Below are 22,359 nucleotides of genomic sequence, written 5' to 3'. Positions count from 1 at the left end.
AAGCAACTAATTATTTTTTTTCGTGTCTATACAAATTCTTTCATGTCTAATAAAATAATTTATTCCTATACTTTCATCATGCAATTATTATAACAAAATATGAATGGATAGATTAAATATCTATTATGATTTTATATCTATTCATATAACGATTATTAATAAAATTATCAATATGCGTGCCATATTTTAATATCTATATAAAAAGTGCAGTCTCCATATATACTTGAATTACATCAAGTTGTAGTATATATTAAAAACGAATAAATATGTCTTGTAAAAATATTCATATATATATTTAACTGGTTTATAGTTGTACTGTTATGTATTAAATTATATCATTTTATCACCATAAATTTATTATTAAATGAGTGAAATTAAGCAGATTGTTTAGTAGGTTAATATCAGCTGTATATTATTTACGTGGACGGAAAACCTTGCTGGTTAGTATAAACTTAAAAATTTAAAGCTTGTAATAGATTTTTTAATGTTTTATGGAATTGACATTCTAATTTTTTATCTAAAATGTTAAAATTTATATATTGCACGCCTTAGTCTTTATCTAGTAAATCAGGGTAAAGCAGAATTTATAATAATTATAGAATCTTTTTCTCGGCTTGTGCAATATATCTATTCGTCTATATTTTCATTTTCCCTAAAAACTAATCACAAACTCTCTTGCCAATCTAGACCTAAAAACTCTCGTCATGACATTTAAAGCTCTAAATAAAATCTCGTTATTATTCTCTATATAGGCATATTTGAAATTTCTAAAAAATTAGTCATAAAATAAAAAAAAACGTCTATATACAATTATTAATTAAAGTAATTGAAAAAATAATTTTATATATGTCGATTAGTAAAAAATGGAGTAAATAAAATTCAAGTCATACTGTTTAAATCAATCTTTTCAATTACTTGTGTCAATGTTAGGCCTCCATCAATTTGTATACCTTTTTGTGACATATCCTTAAGACGCTGTTCAAGAGCAGACTTGTCTCGACCTTTTTGCCACCTAAAGCAGAAAATATATAAAACTTAGCACATATTAAGCTTCAATTTTCACAAAATCCATTATCCTTACCACAGATGAGTGCAGCACTTCAACAATGGTATATACCCCGCCAGCAGGTCAGAATCCGAGACTCCTTCAAACCTCTTCAGTGCCAACTCAGCCCAATACTCCGCATGAGGATGTATTCCACCCTGTCCACCGCCCTGCACTTGTCCATTCCCAGTATTTGCAATACAAGTGCCTTCCACCAGAGACAACAATGCAGCCAGGACAGGCCTGGATCGATCCATGTAAACTTTATTCAACAACCTGAATTGGTTTTCGAGTTGAGCAACTATTGCTGAGTTGTCTATTTTGCCGTGTTGTTTTTGTATGGAGCTTCTGCTGGCTATTCGGAGGTCTGGTGAACCTAGGAGGAATTCTAAGACTGGTTTTGCTTCACGTAAACGAGATTCCATTGTTATTCGATCGAGGAGGGATTCGAAACCGGCGCTGCGGTAGGATATCAGGTCGGCTCCGAAATTTCCAAGCAAAACCTGGATAAAAGATAGGAAAAAATAGAAAAAAAAAATAGATAATTAAATAAATAAGTAATTCAAAATTAATAATGTTTGTTCTGTTTAATGATCAAGAATAGAATAAAATACCCTATAACCACTATAAATCTTTCAATTATTACCTTTTTAGGAAAACTTATAGAATTCAACATATCTGGAAACAGTCTTTTTAAACCAAGATAAAGCGTTCTGAAATGTGTATATCGTCTTTCAATTTCTGCAGGGTGTGGATCTTTAATTTCACTGTCTTGTCTAAAAATGAAATGGACAACAAACATTTTTCCATTTTTCAAATTACGAGTATAATTTATTATTACCTGACACATAGTGTATATAAAACATATCGTTTTGTCTGTTCTGTAGCTGGAATGGATCTGGCAGAAGTTACTTCGAAACATAATACTCTTGAATTGTCATAATTTGGTCGTCGAGGCCTGGGAGCCCTTTTCCATGCTGATAATGAATATATTATAATATATATATATATATATATATATATATATATATATGAAGAAAAAGCAGAATTTTCTATATATACATTTAGGAAGGTTCTGAATCAGAGCTAATATTGAAGAGACTTGCAGGAACAAATACAATACAATAAATTGATAAGCTCGTAATACAATATTAATTAGGAAATACCTCGAAACTTGGAGTAATGTTAACTACCAGAGTTATTTGCATAAATTAGATATAGGTTGTTTGAAAATGTGTATAAATACTACGTGGGATGTAATAAAAATATGTAACCAATGTGGTGATAAAAAATCTTGAAAAAAAAAAAGTTGAATACTATAAAAAATAAACAAGGCCCCAGAAAAAATCTTCAACTTGGGAAAGAATTCTTAGAAAGACTTATATACAATATAAGAATAACCAAATAACTACTTTAGTTATCTTGGAAACAATTGTATAAGTATTAAGCGTTTGAGAGTAGATTTATATTGTGTTTATTCTTTTACTTGACTTTTCTTTGATTTGTGCATTAGTTTACCAATCATTAAACCAAACTAATACATATATATATATATATATATATATATATATATATATATATAAACATATATATATAATCTTGAATGCAAAACATTCATGATAAGGTTTGTGATAAATATGCAAAATAGCTTTCAAATATTATCAGTATAGAAAAAACATGACTTTGAAAATGCTCTTGCATTCTTTATCACTATCAACAATAATTTATTCAAGAAGATAAATAATTTCTAACATTCTAGAATAAAAGATAAAAAATGTAGGTAAAAAGTATATCCAAAATTCCTTTACAAATTTACATTTTTGTTTCAATTTCAAGTTGTAACATTACCTACAATATATATAACAGTAAACATGTAGCATTCTAACAATAGTGAGAAATTTGTGAAAGTAGGCAAATTGAACTTTCATTTCCCTGGTACTGTTATGTTAAAGCCAAAGAGAAAAGATACTTTAATAAACCAATGTTTGGTGTATTATCTATATATATGTAATATGAATTTTTATACCTGTTTCCTTTGGGGCACTTCCAAAAGCCAATGTTCCTTGTTCAAGAGCCTCCTCAGCAGGTGAATCATCGTCTAAAGAATCATGTGATCTTCTTACAACAGCAGACTTCACTAAAATAGTAAAAATATTATACTAAGATTTAATCACAATTAAAAATAATATTGTTTACTTACTTATGTTTTGTGATATAAGTTTTAATTGTAAGTAGTTTGAAATTTCAACCTAACATATTCTGGTTTTGGTGAACACTTTAATAACGTTTCAACACACAATGTTTACGTCAGTTTTATTATTGAAATATAAATATTGTTATTTGAAAGTCTTTGTTTTTATTTACACGTATAATATAGATTGTTTAAGTAATTATTTGTAGTTGTACAAGTGTAAACATTGTTGTTTGACAGCTAAGCAGACATTTTATGAGTCACACAAGGTTGCAGGAGGGCCAGCACACCAAAAAAAAATTAGAATCGTGATTTTGCAATATTTTAATAAATGTGATATATTATACATCAATAATATTATAATATTAATTGAATTACCTAATTAAATCAACAAATTGTGTTATTATTATTTATATAATTCAAAGAGAAATGAAGAAAGTGTTTTAGCTTATTGTAGTGGCGATCCTGCAGATTTTGACATGTCACAAAATCAATTGTTTTCTTTAGCGTCACTTTCATAATGTGAATAAAGGTTTATTTTATTTATATAACTTAACTAAATCGTATTTAGTTAAATCTTTAGTTTCCCTGCTTTCCTTGTTTGTGTTCGTTCTTAATTTATTATTTGACAAGGTAAATATAGTCAGCTAAGTAACTTTCAAAAGGTGTACTTTCTTAAAACCAGAACTAGTTCATATAAGTTTTTTTTTATAATTAGATGAAAATTGCTATAGAAGGATGCGCTCACGGCGAGCTAGAACGTATTTATGACTCTATTGCTTTAATTGAACAACGTGAGGGTGTTAAAGTTGACTTGCTTATTTGTTGTGGCGATTTTCAATCTACTAGGAATTTGGACGACCTAAAATGCATGGCTGTACCCCAAAGTTATCAACACATGTGTACTTTCTATAAGTCAGTAGATCAAAATCGAAATATAACACAGATTTCCCAACAATTAACCCTATAAATATCAAAGCTAAGTATATTTTTCATATTTATAGGTATTACAGTGGTGAAAAAGTAGCACCACTTTTGACTATTTTTGTCGGAGGCAATCATGAAGCATCTAATTATCTTCAAGAGCTATCTTATGGGGGTTGGGTAGCTCCTAATATTTATTATTTAGGAAATGCAGGAGTTATAAATATCGCCGGAATAAGAATAGCTGGTATTTCGGGTATATATAAGGGGCATGATTATAATAAAGGACGTTTTGAACTTGCTCCGTATGATAATAGTACAAAACGGAGTGTTTATCATATAAGGAACATTGACGTATTTCGTTTGAAACAGTTAAGTAACAAAATAGATATATTTTTATCGCATGATTGGCCTCGAGGAGTATATAATCATGGGGACGCAAAACAGTTGCTCAGACATAAACCATTCTTTAGGTATAAACTTATAAACATCTTGCATTTTTTTATTTAATTTATTTTTAATGTTTTTTAAATTAAATTAGGGAAGAGGTTGAGTCAAACAACTTAGGCAGTCCGCCTTGTGAAGATTTGTTATATCATTTAAAACCTAAATATTGGTTTGCTGCACATTTACACACAAAATTTGCAGCGGTTGTTCCACACAAAAGTACTGACGATTCTGATGATAGTGTTTCGGAAAGTACTAAATTTTTGGCTTTGGATAAATGTCTTCCACAAAGAAGGTTTTTACAAATATTAGATATACAGCATGATTCTTCAAAAACAATTGATATTGAGTACGATTTAGAATGGTTAACAATTTTACATCTTACAAACCATTTGTTGAGCGTAAAGGAAGGTTTAAATTATATGCCCGGCAAAGGGTCACCCCAAAGGTAATAAATTTAAATTTAGTGCTTGTTTAAGTAAAATTTACTTTAGCTTTTTCTTTCATTACTTTTCTATAGGTGGGTTTTTACACCAACTCAAGAAGAGTGTGATTTGATTTACCAAAAACTTGGTAAAAATTTAAAGGTACCTTTAAATTTCAAACAAACTGTAGTACCTTACAATCCCAATTCACCTCGCAAATCAAACGGAATGCCCATGGCACAAGTGAACGACCAAACAATAGCTATTTGTAACAATTTGAACATTGATGATCCTGTTGCACTTTTACTTATGTATAATAATGGTAGAATTAATCTTTGCAATTCCCGGCAGCATGATCTTACAAACTCTTTTTCGGATGTTTCAAACTCTTTTAATGAAAGCTTGCTTGATAATTCTACTAAAGATGATGTACCTCAAATTAATATTCAAAGATCGAGTTTGTCTTTGCCCTTGCCTAAATCTGAAGAAATAAATTTGTCAAGCGAAAATTTGGAAGAGATAGATTTACTTGACAGTGATGATTTTTATTTGAATTCAAATAATAAAAGAGTAAGTCCTACGATGCAAGATGACAAACCGGTTGAAGCAAACATCAAAGATATAGATGTTATTATTGAGTTGGAAAATAAGAAAAGCGTTCCCATTATTACAAGTGCTAAGAAATTTAAAAGACGCAACGAACAAATATATACCAGTTTAACTGAGGATGTATATTGAGTAAAGATTTAATGTATATATTTCGATATACAGTTATTGTAGAAATTTAACTGACCTAAATTAGGTCAACCTGATATTAATTTAAGTTTTAACAAATGACTTTGACAAACGCAATAGATTTATTCAAATTTAAACAAATTAAATTTGTTACAAATACAAGATTTTATCATTTTAATAGAAAAGCTAAATATTATGTATAAATACAATGAGTGCAATTCAAATTCGTTACTGCATGTATATTTATTAACTAATTTAAATGATGAAGGAATAATTACATAGAATTAAAACTTATTTTACAGATTGCATGTAAGCACGTACTTTTCTCGATGTTTTTATTTTTTTTAAATAAATATAGATGCTCATTAGGAAAATTTGTTGCTTTAATGTTTTGTAAACATCATTTTCCAGATAAAAAACAGAAATTTATGTGAGATAAATTTTACAAGATCAAAGAATAAAAGTTTAGATTTATATATTAAGTGTGAATGAATATTTCATTCAAGATACTTTTCTCTGGGAATAAATTTAACAAACCATATTTTCCAATATCTTTATTTACTAAATAAATATTTACAACAAAAACATACTACATCCAGTACTTAATTCTACCATTCCCTATATTTCCCTTGAGTCGCATGAGTCAATATCCAGGTATTCTTTTCTTTCTTCTTCATAGCCATTTGCTTATGCCGAGGATGTGTTGGACAAATCACATATTGTCTCTGTTCCCTTGTGACAAAATAGCAGTCTTTACATCTTCTTTTTAAATGCCCTTTGACTTTGAATCCACAATTTTGTACAATTGCAGGAATACTTGGCGTTAACATGGGTAAAGGACTTATGGTTCTACTCAGTATGTGATAGAATTTGTTTTGGCCATTTTGTAGAAATGGAGATATAGGAATTGATTTTTTGGTGATGATATTTATGGTGGATCTTAATATGGTATTTAGACTCATTTTAAATCGAGTTTTTGTTAATATCTTTTTGCGTCAAAATCAGGACCACATTTTAGGTTAAAAAGTGTTGCCAGATGATAAATGTCAGTTTGTAATGGGCATTACAAACATGCCTTTCCTTATCTATGGGAACATGTTTTATTAAAAAGCGGTTGTAAAGAACATATCAGTTGTTTATTTAATTATTACTATTTTAATTGAAAAAAAAAATTATTATTCGTAAAGGTGAATTAAATTTAAATAACAAGCAAATATTAAATTTATCATCTGGCAATTTTCAAGTTGTCACAATGTCACATAACCAACAAGCATCTGTTCAGTTTGATTTGATCTGGCTCTAAGTAATTAGTTTTCTAAATTATATATAGAAAAATAATAAAAAAAATGAAAAGGATGCATTCCAGAAGTATTCCAGATAGGTATTAGATATTCGGATTCTACTAATCGTTAAACTCGTTCGAGACGAGTGGTTAAGTAATTTTTTCCTAAATTCATTTCGTATTGACAGTAGCACTTTTATGTAGTTAATTTGTTTTATTAGAATTATTGCATGTGTTTTAATAATTTGATTTTATTTCGAATTTCTTTTTATAGATGGTTGGATTATACACCTCATGGTATACCTATTGATGGGACAAGATTTGTAGCTCTTAAAGTGCCCCTTAAAGAGGTTATATTGTTATAAATAAAACTATGCATTAATAATTCTAACGATAATGAACGTTTTTGTATTTTAGGCTTTGTGTTACATCTTCCAAGGTGGAAAAGGTATGTATGGAATAGATTAATGTTGAAATTACTTTAGATTAATTTTATAACTTTTTCAGGTTTTCACCTCAAATGTGGATGAGAAAACACCCCGATGTCGACTTAATTATAGATTTAACAAATACACATCGTTATTATAATTATCAAGTAAGTCTTAATTGAGCACACTGTAAAGCAATCTGTATATAAAACATTATTTTGTTGTAGGAGTTAATTTCCCGTGGTAAACAATATAAGAAGATCAAGACAGCTGGACGTATTGTGCCCGACCCTAAAATTGTGCAAGAGTAAGAAAAACATACAAATTGCAGACAAATTTGTTTAAAATTAATTTGTGATTGTGTATTTTTATCTTTTCTAGATTTTTTGACACTGTAGATGATTATATTAGAAATTGCGGTAACAGTGAATCGTTTATTGGCGTTCATTGTACACATGGTGTAAATCGAACAGGATTCTTTATTTGTAGTTATATGATTCGGAGGTTAGGGTTTCATCCTCAACAAGCAATTAGATGTAAGTAGTTGAACTCGGGGGCTAATTTTAGGATGAACTAGTGGTAATGAGTAAAAATTCTTACTTTACGAATGTGTTATCAAACATTAGAAAGCACTTATGATAAAATTGTTTTTGATGTAAAAATACATAGTTTTTTTAAAATTTGTGACTACTAATTTGTACGATTATTGAATTACCATATTTATTTATTACCATTACTATTTTATCCAAGGATGGGCCCCTCAATTTGTTTGCATAAAATGTTTATGAATCAATTTTTTTTATTGTAGTGTTTGAAGAAGCTAGAGGGCATAAAATTGAACGAAATAATTATATTCAGGCGTTGCTTGAAATGACACCAGAGTTTCATAAGCCCCAGGAACATATACAAAATTTTTTTTAGTTTTTATCAATTTTAACGAATAAAATTTTATTATTATAATTTAAGAATGGAAGATTCAAAAGACACGGATAAACAACCTTTAATAAACATAACAAACTATAGAAAACTAGTAAAAGATTTCATGAATTTGCAAGACCACAACACGGCATTGTTTTGGGCAGATAAAGTTTGTGCCTTATCAAATGGTGATCCTATGGATGTCTACAACATGGCGCAGTGTATGTATTCGTTAAACGAATACCACAGAGCCAGTGAAGTTATAAAACAGTACAATTTGCACAAAACTAACATGATGTGTCACTATTTAGCAGTTAAATCTTTGGTTCAAGCTAAAATGTTTGCAGAGGCTCTGGATTTATTGAATAGTGCTGACAACGAGCCAAATTTTAATGGAACTAGTTTTGCAGATGCTGAGTCTATTATTGAAGATAAAAGTAAAATGAGGATTTATGCCTTGTTGAATTATTTAAGGGGCCAAGTCTTTGAAGCTTTAGATAATCGAGTTTTGGCTTGTGAGTATTACAGAATGGCTATACAGAATGACGTGCATTGCTATGAGGCTTTTAATGCTTTGGTGCAACATCAAATGTTAACCGCTCTTGAAGAAAAACAATTACTGGATTCCTTACCTTTTAATCAACAATGCACTGAATCTGAATCAGTGATTGTGCGGTCCTTGTACGAAGGCTTATTAAAGAAATTCCATTCAAATACATCTAAAGCTACAACAACTCTGAAATCCTTACACAAGACGTGGATATGCAAAGTACAATTTCAGAACTAAAAGTTATAATTAACAAAAATGATGCATCAAAATTGACAAAATCAAATTGGAACACAAGCGTTCATGTTTCTTTACTACAGAATCAATCAGTTACCAATAATCCGACAAAAATGTCTTCAATGACTTGGTCACTTTCAAACAAACTAGGCTCCAACAACAAAATTAAAATCAATGAAACTATTGGTGATGGTGCACAACCGGTGGACACCAATAGAAATGGCATTGTAGTGCCTCTGGATGAAGGCAGAAAGCGGCTTGACCAAAGCTTTGATGTCCAAGTTTCCCAAGCTGAGATGCATTTTTACAACTGCCGGTACAAACAATGTTTAAAATTAACAGAAGCAATTTTGAAAAAGGATCCTTTCCATGTCGGTTGTTTAAAAGTGCACATCAGCTGTTTATCAGAAATGTGTAACTACAACAAACTCTTTTATCTTGCACATAAACTTGTTGATTTGTACCCGGATAAAGCTATTTCGTGGTATGCTGTTGGATGTTATTATTACATTATTGGTAAAAGTGACCCTGCACGCAGATACTTAGCTAAAGCTACTTCACTAGACAAGTTACTAGGACCAGCATGGTTAGCTTATGGACACAGCTTTGGTGTGGAAAATGAGCACGACCAAGCAATGGCTGCTTATTTCAAAGCTTCACAACTTATGCGTGGTTGCCATTTACCCATGTTGTACATCGGTTTGGAGTGTGGTTTAACAAATAATAACAAACTAGCAGAGAAGTTTTTCCAGCAAGCTGAAAAAATAGCTCCAGAAGATCCTTTTGTTATACACGAAATGGGTGTTATAGCTTTTCATAACCAGGATTATCAAACTGCTGAAAATAAGTTCAGAGAAGCCTTAGCTAAAGTTTCATCCGGTGATTGTTTGGTGAATGAATGCTGGGAGACTTTGATAAACAATTTGGGACATGCTTGTCGCCGCAATGGTAAACTACAAGAAGCCTTAGACTTCCACAAACAAGCGCTAAGAATAGATCCCCAAAATCCTAATACCTATGCTGCTATTGGTTTTGTGCAGGCTTTAATGAAACACACTGCGCAAGCAGTTGATTCGTTCCACATAGCCTTGGGTTTAAGAAGGGATGACACATTTTCTACAACAATGCTCAGTTTAACAATAGAGCAATTAATGGAAGAAGATTTATCCCCTGACGATTTTCCAAATGATCCTTTAAAACTTAAAGGTATTGAGTTGAGAGAAGGCACCAGTGCACCTATTAAACTCATAACACCAGAAAAACCTTCACAAAGTGTAAGTGGTCCATCTCAATCTGCAAATATTTCAGTAATGAACGAAACAAACGTCGACGAAATGAGTATGAGCATGGAAGAGTAACTGAAGTGCTTAATTATTATGTGTGTGACTTATTTTAACAAACTGAAGTCCTCTAATCATTGTGAATAGTTTATTTTTATACAAACATTATATATACACATGTAGTTCGAGTATTTGTATAATTGATTTTTAGTACAACTAAATATAATTACTTGACATTAACATTTTTTAATGTTTTTGAAACCACATTACCTTTTCCTGGCACATGCAGAGCTTTACCTTTATAGCATGCAATTAAGGATTCATTAGTTTGTAAATCAGGTGCACAAGTTTCAAATATTTTCTTCTTTGGATTCAATTGGGCATCGGGTTGCCTGGGAAATCCTTCACAGTGGACTAAATCTCCTGGAGCAGAACCTTCAGGTGGGGATAAGACTTCTACCTTTTCAGGAGTTGAGGCACACATCACCATGGCTTCGGATAAAACGCCACGCATCTGAAGTAATAAATTGAATAATAATGGGAATAAAGTAGGATTAAGGTTAAGTTATTACCTTAGCTGGTTTCAAATTACAAAGCAGAACAACCATTCTGTTTTGCATTTCTTCTAAAGGTACAAATTTAACAAGTCCGGAAACTACAGTTCTTGGATTTGGTTCGCCGCAATCAACTTTTTCAACGTATAAACTGTCAGCATCAGGATGCTTGCTGACTTCTACAATTTTTCCAACACGGAAGTCTAATCGGCCTACATCAATATCAGGTTCAGGAGCTGCTTCTTTAGGTGCTTTTGGAGTTGCTGGTGCTTTATCTTTCTTTTTATCCTTGGCAGGTTTGTTTTCGGGGTCCTTAGTTACTGCTACTTCAGGAACTGGTTTAGTTTCTTTTGCTGGTGCTGCAGGTTCCTGTACTGGGGCTGGTTTAGTTTCTTTTGGAGCTTCTATGTGGACTGTTTGACCAGGTACAGGTATTTGAGGTATTCCTTTAGCAATCTCTAAAGTTCTTAATTGATTTAAAAGTTTGGTTACTTCTTGAGACAGTTTTGAATTCTCAGTTCTCAATTTGGCTATTTCATTATTTACAGACAGTTCTTGAATTTCTTTCATCTAACGAAACAAAACAAAAACAATTAGTTCAATCACCATCATTACATCAAAGTATATTTTGTCATACCTGTTCCTTTAGGAATGCTATTTCTTTTTCTGCTTGAGCATTATTGTTTCTTATGCGAGTTAACAAAGCTTCATCAGCCATTTTCAAATAAAAACTTTTTGTTTTATTTATAATCTTACTAAATTTGCTAGTGTGACGTACACAGGTGCTGAAAAACATTAGCGAATAAATTCGGCATGCGAATAAAAATATATTAGGTTATGTTTGAGAATGTCTGTGCTTCTCAAAATAAACGAACGAATTGTTATGTAATAGTAAATGAAAGATAATTAAGGGAAGGGATAATTAAAATCATACTAAAATGTGTTAATTTTTTAAATTGGTATGGCTAGGTGTAAGTGGCATTTTGCCTCAGGCAAGTTGCAAGTAAATAATCGACTTAATATCTCTAAAACATTGACTTAAAAATCTAAGAATTGAGATTTGGCTATTTAGATAAAAAATTGCAGCTGTTTATTTCACAAAACAAATATTTTGCTTTTGAAACTCATAAATTTCAATCCATTTTCGAATCCTCCATCTTTGTACGCAGTCACCTATCTATTAACCTTTTTTCCTCTATGTCGTCCCGGTTGTCAAGTTTGTGTACGTCAGAGACGCGTCATCAAATATCAAAGTGACAAGCTGGCAAGTGTCTACCGTCTAGGCATAAGTTAAAATCGTCTTATCAAATATCTGTCTCTCCCACATCCACGGGAGCTTTTTAGCTGTTTAAATCGTAAATAAATTAATTCGTAATGGAGGTTCTATCGAGCGCCCTTAAAGCACAATTCCTTTTCCCTGCAACTGCTGTGGCTGCAGTTCTGGTTTGTGCGATTTTGGTATTTATTTTCGGATTCAAGTCGGCCGAACAACCTAAGTTCGAAAAATTATCGGCCGGAGATGATAAGAAACGCGATGCCAAGAAAAGGAAAACTAAGGAGAAGGTAATAATAGACATATGTAATAATGGACACATAATATGTAATATTATAATTATAAATCTAGTGCATGCATATGTAGTCTTTCGTTATAATTAAGAACTTTTATGCAATATTGTTTAGTATAATTTATTCACATTGTTTTGAATTTGTAGTTTACCATATGCTAATTCAATTCGTGTGCAATTACAATACTTATGCAATGTGAAACAATATGAAAACTATCAACATTTAGAAAATAGGTATAGTGGTTGAAAAATGATTTGGTTTATAAAATTTATATTCCTTCACTCTTTCAACAATTGCTCTGTGATTTAGCAGAGTAGTATCGTAATATTGTTTTAATACATTACTATAATTATTGAATATTACGATCACCATCTTATGATCATGGTTGATGGTTTAGATATCCTGATCTCTAGCTCTTTATTGACTGGTTAACAATTTATTCTTTGGAGCATTACTTCGACTAAGATATTTTAATTGTTGTAACTTATTTATTTAAACTTTTTAATACAATAAACGCTAAAACGCTGATTCACTTTATAGTAAGGTTATTCTGATGCTACTAAGATGTTCACATGAATAATTTAGATAAAACTGGTCTCTGGTCATTTATTAAATCATTTATAAGCCGGTCAACTGCTTATCCCCTTGATTGACCATTTATTGAACAATAGTATTGTTTCGGCTTAACACCAAATTAAACACCTCTCATTTTTTGTCAAAAGCACCTGAAAAAAGAATTTCCATTCTTGTATAAATTTTTTAATATACTGCAATCATCTTCATCGTATTGTTATTTCATAAAAAATTGTTTTTGACTGAAAAACCTAATGATGGAATGTATCTAATTCTGAAACGTCGTAGTTAACATCTCTAAAAAACTGTTTTTTTATTGGATTAATTGTTTGGAAAAAGCATATATAGATTTATAAATACATATATAATCTTAATACCTATCCTATGTGATCATTATATTTCTATTATCCCAGAAAACTGTGTCAAATGGCCATGCCACCAGCGCTTCAGAATCTAAGTCCGAAGTAAAAGCCTCCCCAACTAAAAAGTCTCCTGTGAAGGAGAAGCAGACACCCACAAAAGAGCAGAATGCTGCCAAGAAAGACAAAGAAAATAAAAAGGCAGAAGCACCCGCTCAAAAGAAAAATGATAAAAAATCTGCAGCCACCACTAAAAATAATCAACAGGATGATGTGAAAGTTAAAAAGAGCTCCAAAAATAAGCAACCCGAAGAAAAACCTCTAGACTTTGATGATGGCAACTGGGAGACAGTTTTGACCAAGAATGATAAAAAGAATCGCAAAAACTTAGAAGAAGCTAAAAAGGAAAGCCCCAAGAAGAATGCTAAGAAGGATAAGAAAGCTGAGGTTTTGGATAACAAAAAACTTGAAGAAGTCACAAAAGAAATTAAAGACAAAGTCAATGAACAGCAAAAGGCTGCTGCAGAAGTCGAAAAGATCAAGGAAGTTGTGCTTACACCGGGTAGTTGAAGCTGTTAAAGAGGAAGCTCCTGTTGAGGATAAGAAAAAGGCTAAGAAAGCTAAGAAGGTCGAAAGTCAACCTAAGGTTGAAGCTGAGAAAAAGGAAACCAAAAAGGAAGTGAAGAAGGAAGTTAAAAAGGAGGTCAAAGCAGTCGAAGAGGAAGCTGTTAAAGTTGCAGTTGAGCCTGAAGTTGCTAAAACTGCTGTGCCTGCACCGGTATCAGACCAGCCTGTTGCTTTTGATGAATTGGGAGGTAAGAAATTATAAATAAAAATATAAAATAGTAGTATAAGTACACCAAAGTGTTTATTATACTCAAACAATTATTTGTTTAAATATTTTGCAAATCACATTGAAATTCAATGAAAACAAAGCATTTGTTTGTAAAAACTTGATCTCATGTCAATTGTTTGTTTAAAAATTCATTGCAGACACAATGAAATATTCTTCCATGTTTACACAAGATAACAATGAAATTTTAATATACATTTATCAATATTTCAAATTACACGTTTAATACTACAGTTTTAAATTTGTTATTTCTTTAAAACCGGTGTAATCTGCTTTTATTGTTTAAAAGTTAATAATAGACCACGATTTTCTCCAGAGGAAAAATATTACAAAATAGAATTATGTTTCAAATACAAGTGTCCAATGCATTTGTCTACAATTAATTAATACAATTCACAAATTAATCTTCAATAATTCTTTTACCAGATGTGTGGACCGAGGCCAAAGCTGCAAAGAAAACCAAGAAAAAGCTCGCAAGGAATGAATAAATATCACATTGTAGATAATTACTAGAAGAAAAATTGACGAGTTCTTGTCTTGTCTGTCTAAATAATACAAGACACTCGTGTGATGGTTTGTATCATATCTGTCAGTCGTATAAATGCGGTTGAAACTTCAGAATCATATGCTGATATAATTTTGGTTTTTGAAACATAATTTTGTTGAATGTTTCTAAGTTTTATCGAGTGAAAAGTGCACTGCCTTTTCTCAGCTGGTACCTGAGCTTTGTAAAAAAAATTGTTTTAGTCAAAGTACATGCAGCTTTTGTTGAGATAAATAAAATAAATCAAAGGCTGCATGTATTTATATTTTGTAAAGTGTAATAACTTTTTCGGGAGAATGATTTTAGAGATTGTGTTTTTAGATTTTGTTTGCGAAATGACCAACTAATTGTTAACAACGATGTTTTTTTTATTGTTTGAAGATATTAATAGTTTAGAATGAAAGTAAACTCATTGTATTAGGAGGTCCAACAGAATTAGGGTCGATTTATACAAACAATACATAATTATATATATATATATATATATATATATATATATATATATATATATATATACATTTAATGTGTATATGATCTAAATCACATAATTTATTGGTATAGATCGACTGTATGACAATAAACTTAGTTAACCTTAACTAATAGTTGGAATATATTAATTAAAATCGATTAATTTAAATACAGCACACTATGACATGATTTTTAAAACTCGCTATACGACTTTTATAAGACTGCAACATAGAAAGAGCGCTGCTTTTGTGTACTTATAAAATGTCCTATATATTTTTCCAAATAAATGTTTTCTGTTTCGATGATATTTGAAATACTGTGTAATTGTAAATATTTAATATTACTTTTAAGCATAAGTATAGTTATATATCAATTAGATTATAAATAAAAAGACAATTAATATATATATAAATAATCTGGATATAGATATATTGTAAAGATGTGTTATGCCCTATTTTTGCTTACGATGGAAATATAAGATGAGATATTTTGTAAGTTATTTTTGTTGGCTTTTGGGTAAAAATTTGCTAGTGCCAAAAAAAATGTTTAAGTTCTATTAGGCATAAATAAAATTGCATGTTCAGTGTATGAATACTAAGTCTCTTCCTATCGGCAACACAAAAGTTTACCTATAAATATCACAAAGGCTGCTAAATACAGTCGTCCGACTTTGAAGATTCTTTAAATTTAGCTAATGTATATAAAATTATGTACGCATATCATTTTTTATAGTAATTAATTTTAATCAGATTGGAAATTGTAATATAAAATTCTTTTGCAATTGTTATTGTAAGAATGAAATATTTGATTAAAATGTTTTGTCTGCAAAGAATTTTTAAACAAACCATGAATTTTAGATTAAAAGCAGAAAAATTAGTTTTTAAAACTATTATATAATGAATGCAATTTGCAAAACATTTTGAACAAATATTAATTCAAGTAAAAACATGATATGTTTATACATCTATTTGATAAATTATAATTTGTATAGTTTCCAAATGAATTTTTACCCATGGGACTGAACAATGTTATAATATCTTTTACAAGACAATTTTACTAAATGATTTTTAATATGTGTAATTAATAATGTAGTATAATAGATAATTTATAAATTATATATTTGTAGATAATTAATTTTGAATTTGACGCGTTACTTTAGTGGTGTGAAGATGGTTTTAAGTTAATTTTTTTTATACGCCTATCTTCAGGTGTTTTGACAGTTACATTATTTGTACTTGCCACAATTTTTGGTTGTTGAAAATTATTGTGTAATTATGTGTTTTGATTTTAAAAAGAATATAAATCTTTATTATATATACGTGGATGCGTTTTTATTAGTAATACATAACTAAATAAAATAAGTAAAAATGTGGATATAAGGTAAGAATTTTTTTATTGGGGTTATGTACAGTGTCATTGTATTGTTTTATGAATGCTTGTTGTTCATTGTTAAGAGTAATTAATATGTTTATAATTTGCACAAATTTTGCGGTAAATACTTTGTTTATTTGTATGTAATTATATGAAGTGAATTTTCCCAAAAAACTATGTAAAATCCGCCGTTGGTTTGAAGTTTTCAATAAACAAAATGGCGGTTTTAACAGAATTTGTTTAAAAGTAAAAAACAACCAGTAAATTGATATTAATTTTTATTAAAGTGACATTGATAAATTTTACAACAACGGTATAACAAAACATACACATTTCAAAGCATATAAAAAATATGATCTACAAAGCAAAAAGACAGTACTATCTAGAAGAAACACAAAAATGTGAAAATGATCCTCGGAAAATCTGGGAGCTAATAAACAAATCATTAAGGGGGAAATAATAAAAATGAATATAAAGACAGTATTAAAAAATTAAACATCAAGATAAAACATATTTCTTACGGAAAAGGAAAACATTGCGGAGTATCTCAATAAACATTTTTGCTGAAATAGGAACAAAACTACAAGAAAAACTAGATCAATGCAACTACATATCATCAATATCTAGACCTGAAAACAAAAAACAAATTTTGAACTAACAAATGAAAAAGAAATAATAAAAATTGTGGAAAACCTGAAAAACAACGCTGCACCTGGAGAAGATAAAATAACAGCAAGAATTATAAAAAAAATAATTTATCAAATAGCTCCTCTACTCACTTTTTTAATCAATAACTGCATAAAAAGGGTATTTTTCCTTCGTGCCTCAAAACAGCCACAATAAAACCAATTTTTAAAACAGGAACAAAACAGATCCAAATAATTACAGACCAATTACAATAACTAATACATTCTCCAAAATATATGAAAAAATAATTAAAGAAAGACTACTAATTTACTCATTCAAAAATAGATAAACATCATATGGTTTCCTCCCTTCATCAAATACTCAAGTGCCCCTAATAGATTTGACCAATACCATCAGTCAGCACCTTGAGGAAAATATGCATACAGCTGCTGCAATTTTTATTGACTTACAAAAGCTTTTGACACTGTAGATCATGGCATATTGCTCAATAAATTAATAGATTTGGGTGTAGTAGGTTTGTATTACAACATAATTAAAGATTTTCTCGTGGAAAGGGTGGTAAGGACGAGGTGGGAAATTTTACAAGTGGGGGTCGTAGCATAACTTGTGGAGTCCCACAAGGTTCTGTTTTAGGTCCTTTATTATATCTGCTATATACCAACAACCTAAAAGATGTAAAATTAAAGGGCAGATACATACTATATGCAGACGATACTGCCATAGTATATGCAGATAAGGACAAAAAAAAGCTTGAAGATACAATAAACACGGACATGAAAACATACACCGACTGGCTAACTAAAACAAACTAAGAATTAACATCAATAAAACAAAATACTATATTTCAACATAAAAAAAATACTGAAGAGAACACTAAACTAAGTATTAAAGTAAATAATAGAGAAATAGAAGAAGTGGAAAGCATAAAATACTTAGGACTGATAATAAATGAAAAACTGACATGGACAGAACATATAAACAAAATAAAAAGAAAAATTGGAACATTAACAGGGCATTGAAAAGGATCCACTCTTTCGCGCAAAAAAATAAAATACTAATTCTTAAAACACAAATACTACCTATAATTTTATATGGAATAACAACATGGAGCCAAACAACTAAAGCTAACTTAAATGACATACAGACAATAATGAATAAAGCCACCAAAATAGCATACAATTTTCCACATCTGACACCCACCAAATACTTACAGAGAGAAACAAATAATCTTTCACTAAATAACATAATTAAAATAGAGAAATGCAACTAATACACAAAATGAAATTAACCGAATTAAAACAGCAACAACAATAGACATAAATCAAGATATACATGAACACTATACTAGACAACACAACAATTTTCACATTGAACACAATAGAAAGAAGAATTTCAGAGAAATGTCATATGGAGTGCCAGCAAAACATATAACGAATTGCCAAACAATATTAAGATGACCAAAGATGACGATAAATTTAAAAGAAAAATAAAAAACACTATAAGGAAATTGAAGACCAAGAAGACTGAGAGTGATATATAAAGATATTTTAGTTATATATAGATATTATATTAATGAAATAGATTATTATAGTCAATGAAATGTATATATTATATGAAAACTGTTTTCATAATCTCTCATACCAGGCAACTCTGCCTGACTGAGATATGAAAATAATGTATATATATATATAAAAATAAAAAAAAATAAATAAAAATGTCTACAATAAACACTATATATCCTTTTATATTTTTATCTCAATTCTGTTTCCTTCCCAAACTTTTGCTCCTGGTCATAGTTTTGCTCTTAGATCTAGCAGACTGAGGTCCGACACTTTTGCTTCTTCTAAGGGGCTTATTGCCCTTCGCACTTTTATTTTTCGCATTAGAATTTCCTACAGCGACTGTACGAGGTCTCCTCTGGTTGTTTCGGGATTTCCCACGCGCACCTCCGCCTCCGGTGCCTCCTCCGGGCGCTCCGGAACTTTGGGGCGCTATTGTTTTAGGAATATTGTTTCCGGTTTGATTTTCAGCCGCGTTTGGATCTGGACGGGCAAACATGTCGTAGGTGAATTTGTAACAATTCTTTCCTGGATAAAAGAATTTTGATAAATCAAACTTTTTTTTATCTTGTATTAATATTTTTTTACCGTCACAGAGTTCTTCAAGACATTCAGCACAAGAGACTAATCTTGTTTCGATGACCCCTGCGCGATTTTTGGTCTTTCGAGCATCAGGTTGTTTTGCTTCCTGGGTCTTTTCTCGTTCCAGAGCTTTCATTGAAGCCTTTCCGAGTTCCACCAGTCTGTAAGTGATTTTTTAAACCTTTTATTGTTTTCTAATCATTTGTATGTATTTAAACATTGTACCTGCTGAAATATTCTTCGTCCACTTTATTTTTTGGACGCAAAGTGGTCAACATTCTCCAATCTATTGGAACTGAATATAAATCTTCCATTTTTAGAGATTGCATCTCTATTGGAATTGGATTTTGGTATTTGTATCTGCCGCCTGTGTTTGCTTCTTTGTTTTTACGAACCATCCCTAAATAATAAAAAAAAGAAGAAAGAATTAAGAAAGTTCTTGGCTGATTGTCAAGCAAAACTAAACAACGCGTTGTTTCTAAATTTTGGTCGGATTTTTTGACAAAAACATGAACTTTTCTTTCGGTATGTTAACAAATATTAAATGGCAATTAATAAATTTAATATACATTAATTTCCTTTTCTACCTGGTGTAGGTGATCCTGTATTATTAGCCCTTGCCTCCTGCATTTGTTGCAACCGAAGTTCCTGGCTCAAACGTTTTTTGGAAATGCGAAATTTGAAGTTTTTTTCACGTATTCTGATCTCTTCTTGACGAACCTGAATAATAAAATTATAAATAACTAGTGGTGTATGGCATTGTGCCTTAAGGCAAATTTTCAAATATATTATTACAAATACTGTAACTTTCATTATTTTTGCTATCTTGTTATATCTGAGTAATCAAAATCGAATGTTAATCATAAATCAATTTATCTCCGAAAAGAACATTAACAATCGTCATTTCATTTCGAATTCAATTAAAAACAAAGCCTAATTTGCACAAAATTGAAAAAGTGCTCTCGTATAGTCACAGTCTAAACGCATTTGCAAATAATTATGTGCGACATTTTCACTTATACTGTGTTTATCTTGGCGGCATTTTTACATTTTTCAATAGTTTTTACAAAATTGGAAAAGTGCTCCAACAGTCTAAACGCACTTGGGTAAATATTTGTACCAGGGTGGCGCTTAGACTGTGCTTAGCATGGCTCATTTTATGGAATTTTTAATCCAAAATTACAAAAATATTTGTTCTGGAGAAGTTAATAAGAGATTTTTTAATTAGACATTTTTTATTACCTTGATGGGTCTTGTTTTGTAGTCAGGTACTTGTTCCAGCAGCCTCTTAAATTCTTCCTTGGTGTCAGCTGAACATTTGGATAAATCTAAGACTGTTGTTTCCTCTTTTTTATCACCAAACAGATCATCCATTTAATATATTAAATATTAACTAACAAGGTTAACAAGTTTTAGGCAAAATGGAGTTTTATTGATCAAACAACTGGGAAATTTAACCTATTTCTATAAATAGCTTTCTTGGAGTATTTTCTGATTTAATGGAAATTAAAACAAATTAGAAACTGATAATTTTAAACTTATTTTAAAATCATGAATTAGTTTTTAAAGTACACCTATCAACAGCAATGTTTATTAGAGAATAATTTTTATCATTTTACAAGGTTTGGTGATCAGAATGTTACTTTTGTACATATTTTTGAATTATAAAAATGCGGAAATATATTAAAATCACTTTATTATAAATATATTATCAGATAATGATTAAGGTTTAAAGAAAAAATAAGTTTTTCAAACAATTATAAAAATTTTACTCCATTTTTATTAAAACAATGATTACATTCGGTTAAACATTTTTATAAATGTTATAAAATATTTTAAATAGATATAATCAAAATTCAGTAAATCTAATTATTGTTTAATAGAATAATATATAAAATATTAAATAAGGTATAATATCAATATAAATCGGTGCAAAAACACAACTAATTTATTGATATAAAATTATTATTTAATAAATCTACTTTTATATAAATGGTTATTGGTGAGTTTATAATAGCCAGTTGTGCTATATATAGTAAACATGAGTTTATGAATTATTTTTTATTTTACATGTGATTTTTTGTGATATTTCTTAATTTAATTACAAATTTAAGACTTAAAAATTTTGCAACTTTATTTGTCAATATTCCAAAATTTATAGAAAAAGCCAACAATTATTTTTTATTTTGAAAATTGCAGAAAATTTATAAAAATGTTCTTATAATTATATAACAATACGGTAATATTTAAGTTCAAGGATATATTTTTTTAATATCAAATTGAAAACAGAAAACAATATTAAACTAGTGGTGTATGGCATCGTGCCTTATAGCAAATTTGCATACTTGTTATATCTGAGCAAATCAAATGTAATTATAAATAAATCAATTTATCTCCAGAACATTAATAATCGTCATTTCATTTCGAATTCAATTTCAAAAAACAAATGTTGGCCTAATTTACACAAAACTGAAAATGTCTCTCCCGCATAGTCACAGTCTAAACGCATTTGCAAATAATTCTGTGCGACATTTTCACTTACACTGTGCTTAGCTTGGCGGCATTTTCACATTTTTCAATAGTTTTCACAAAATTGGAAAAGTGCTCCAGTACATCATAAACAGTCTAAATGCACTTGGGCAAACATTTGTAACCAAGTGGCGCTTAGACTGTGCTTAGACTGATTATTTTTTTCTGAGGTATGCTAAGATTCAAATACCTTCAAAACGTCGAAAATGCAAAAATTTTCATTTAAGATTTTCGGCTCATTACTATAACTACCCTACGGGAAGTAAAAACAAAAAACAATATTAATATATCATT

At 30.0% G+C, this 22,359-nt stretch overlaps 8 protein-coding genes across 9 annotated transcripts; 4 read left to right on the top strand and 4 right to left on the bottom strand.

The window, feature by feature from the left end:
- Positions 1–426: 426 nt before the first annotated feature.
- Positions 427–3,404, bottom strand: LOC113366646 (sorting nexin-21). Of its 2 annotated transcripts, XM_026608288.1 has the most exons (7): positions 3,246–3,404; positions 3,072–3,182; positions 1,887–2,022; positions 1,692–1,821; positions 1,254–1,548; positions 1,082–1,220; positions 427–1,012 (listed from the first exon to the last, which is right to left on the bottom strand). In XM_026608288.1, coding segments are annotated over exons 1-7 (945 nt in total). In that variant the 5' UTR covers positions 3,247–3,404; the 3' UTR covers positions 427–879. The 2 variants fall into 2 exon arrangements, with proteins under 2 accessions (XP_026464073.1, XP_026464071.1); XM_026608286.1 differs by having other exon boundaries at positions 1,082–1,548.
- Positions 3,405–3,729: 325 nt separating this feature from the next.
- Positions 3,730–5,953, top strand: LOC113366371 (lariat debranching enzyme). Its single transcript, XM_026607971.1, has 5 exons — positions 3,730–3,869; positions 3,955–4,151; positions 4,241–4,633; positions 4,702–5,055; positions 5,128–5,953. Exons 2-5 carry the CDS (start codon positions 3,955–3,957, stop codon positions 5,768–5,770), a joined length of 1,587 nt encoding a protein of 528 aa, XP_026463756.1. The 5' UTR covers positions 3,730–3,869; the 3' UTR covers positions 5,771–5,953.
- Positions 5,954–6,315: 362 nt separating this feature from the next.
- Positions 6,316–6,795, bottom strand: LOC113368045 (54S ribosomal protein c83.06c, mitochondrial). The gene has a single exon (XM_026609608.1). The coding sequence runs from the start codon at positions 6,727–6,729 to the stop codon at positions 6,376–6,378; it is 354 nt and encodes a 117-aa protein (XP_026465393.1). The 5' UTR covers positions 6,730–6,795; the 3' UTR covers positions 6,316–6,375.
- Positions 6,796–7,470: 675 nt separating this feature from the next.
- LOC113366417 (RNA/RNP complex-1-interacting phosphatase) lies at positions 7,471–8,424 on the top strand. The gene is made up of 5 exons (XM_026608014.1): positions 7,471–7,497; positions 7,557–7,644; positions 7,705–7,784; positions 7,859–8,013; positions 8,286–8,424. The coding sequence occupies exons 2-5, from the start codon at positions 7,570–7,572 to the stop codon at positions 8,396–8,398; spliced, it is 423 nt and encodes a 140-aa protein (XP_026463799.1). The 5' UTR covers positions 7,471–7,497; positions 7,557–7,569; the 3' UTR covers positions 8,399–8,424.
- Positions 8,412–10,556, top strand: LOC113366415 (cell division cycle protein 16 homolog). Its single transcript, XM_026608012.1, is given in 3 exon segments — positions 8,412–9,126; positions 9,129–9,294; positions 9,430–10,556. Coding segments are annotated over 3 exon segments (1,956 nt in total). The 5' UTR covers positions 8,412–8,444; the 3' UTR covers positions 10,538–10,556.
- Positions 10,557–10,592: 36 nt separating this feature from the next.
- LOC113366416 (aminoacyl tRNA synthase complex-interacting multifunctional protein 1) lies at positions 10,593–11,863 on the bottom strand. The gene is made up of 3 exons (XM_026608013.1): positions 11,651–11,863; positions 11,032–11,583; positions 10,593–10,973 (listed from the first exon to the last, which is right to left on the bottom strand). The coding sequence occupies exons 1-3, from the start codon at positions 11,807–11,809 to the stop codon at positions 10,686–10,688; spliced, it is 999 nt and encodes a 332-aa protein (XP_026463798.1). The 5' UTR covers positions 11,810–11,863; the 3' UTR covers positions 10,593–10,685.
- A 407-nt stretch (positions 11,864–12,270) lies between these two features.
- Positions 12,271–14,852, top strand: LOC113367893 (triadin-like). The gene is given in 4 exon segments (XM_026609467.1): positions 12,271–12,576; positions 13,566–14,018; positions 14,020–14,326; positions 14,791–14,852. Coding segments are annotated over 4 exon segments (1,011 nt in total). The 5' UTR covers positions 12,271–12,387.
- A 4,298-nt stretch (positions 14,853–19,150) lies between these two features.
- Positions 19,151–20,910, bottom strand: LOC113367892. The gene is made up of 5 exons (XM_026609466.1): positions 20,779–20,910; positions 20,196–20,256; positions 19,762–19,936; positions 19,543–19,697; positions 19,151–19,482 (listed from the first exon to the last, which is right to left on the bottom strand). Exons 1-5 carry the CDS (start codon positions 20,908–20,910, stop codon positions 19,151–19,153), a joined length of 855 nt encoding a protein of 284 aa, XP_026465251.1.
- Positions 20,911–22,359: the final 1,449 nt, after the last annotated feature.

This window comes from Ctenocephalides felis, unplaced genomic scaffold, assembly GCF_003426905.1.
Source record: "Ctenocephalides felis isolate EL2017-DRISC unplaced genomic scaffold, ASM342690v1 CF-g0.4_SCAFFOLD_01170, whole genome shotgun sequence".
Classification (NCBI taxonomy): Eukaryota; Metazoa; Arthropoda; class Insecta; order Siphonaptera; family Pulicidae; genus Ctenocephalides; species Ctenocephalides felis.
This window is presented reverse-complemented; position numbering and strand designations above follow the sequence as displayed.

Excerpts from the sequence above, each read along its gene's own strand:
- LOC113366646 (XM_026608286.1), bottom strand. Across the intron at positions 2,023-3,071 it reads AAGTGCCCCAAAGGAAACAG|CATGGAAAAGGGCTCCCAGG; the intron begins GTATAAAAATTC and ends ATTCATTATCAG. Across the intron at positions 1,549-1,691 it reads CTATAAGTTTTCCTAAAAAG|GTTTTGCTTGGAAATTTCGG; the intron begins GTAATAATTGAA and ends TCTTTTATCCAG.
- LOC113366371 (XM_026607971.1), top strand. The coding sequence starts at position 3,955 with ATGAAAATTGCTATAGAAGGATGCGCTCACGGCGAGCTAGAACGTATT. Across the intron at positions 4,152-4,240 it reads CACATGTGTACTTTCTATAA|GTATTACAGTGGTGAAAAAG; the intron begins GTCAGTAGATCA and ends TCATATTTATAG. Across the intron at positions 4,634-4,701 it reads AGACATAAACCATTCTTTAG|GGAAGAGGTTGAGTCAAACA; the intron begins GTATAAACTTAT and ends AAATTAAATTAG.
- LOC113368045 (XM_026609608.1), bottom strand. The coding sequence starts at position 6,729 with ATGAGTCTAAATACCATATTAAGATCCACCATAAATATCATCACCAAA.
- LOC113366417 (XM_026608014.1), top strand. The coding sequence starts at position 7,570 with ATGTGGATGAGAAAACACCCCGATGTCGACTTAATTATAGATTTAACA. Across the intron at positions 7,645-7,704 it reads ATCGTTATTATAATTATCAA|GAGTTAATTTCCCGTGGTAA; the intron begins GTAAGTCTTAAT and ends ATTTTGTTGTAG. Across the intron at positions 8,014-8,285 it reads TCCTCAACAAGCAATTAGAT|TGTTTGAAGAAGCTAGAGGG; the intron begins GTAAGTAGTTGA and ends TTTTTATTGTAG.
- LOC113366416 (XM_026608013.1), bottom strand. The coding sequence starts at position 11,809 with ATGTTTTTCAGCACCTGTGTACGTCACACTAGCAAATTTAGTAAGATT. Across the intron at positions 11,584-11,650 it reads TAGCATTCCTAAAGGAACAG|ATGAAAGAAATTCAAGAACT; the intron begins GTATGACAAAAT and ends TTGTTTCGTTAG. Across the intron at positions 10,974-11,031 it reads GTAATTTGAAACCAGCTAAG|ATGCGTGGCGTTTTATCCGA; the intron begins GTAATAACTTAA and ends TTATTACTTCAG.
- LOC113367892 (XM_026609466.1), bottom strand. The coding sequence starts at position 20,910 with ATGGATGATCTGTTTGGTGATAAAAAAGAGGAAACAACAGTCTTAGAT. Across the intron at positions 19,698-19,761 it reads GACGAAGAATATTTCAGCAG|ACTGGTGGAACTCGGAAAGG; the intron begins GTACAATGTTTA and ends AATCACTTACAG. Across the intron at positions 19,483-19,542 it reads TCTTGAAGAACTCTGTGACG|GAAAGAATTGTTACAAATTC; the intron begins GTAAAAAAATAT and ends TCTTTTATCCAG.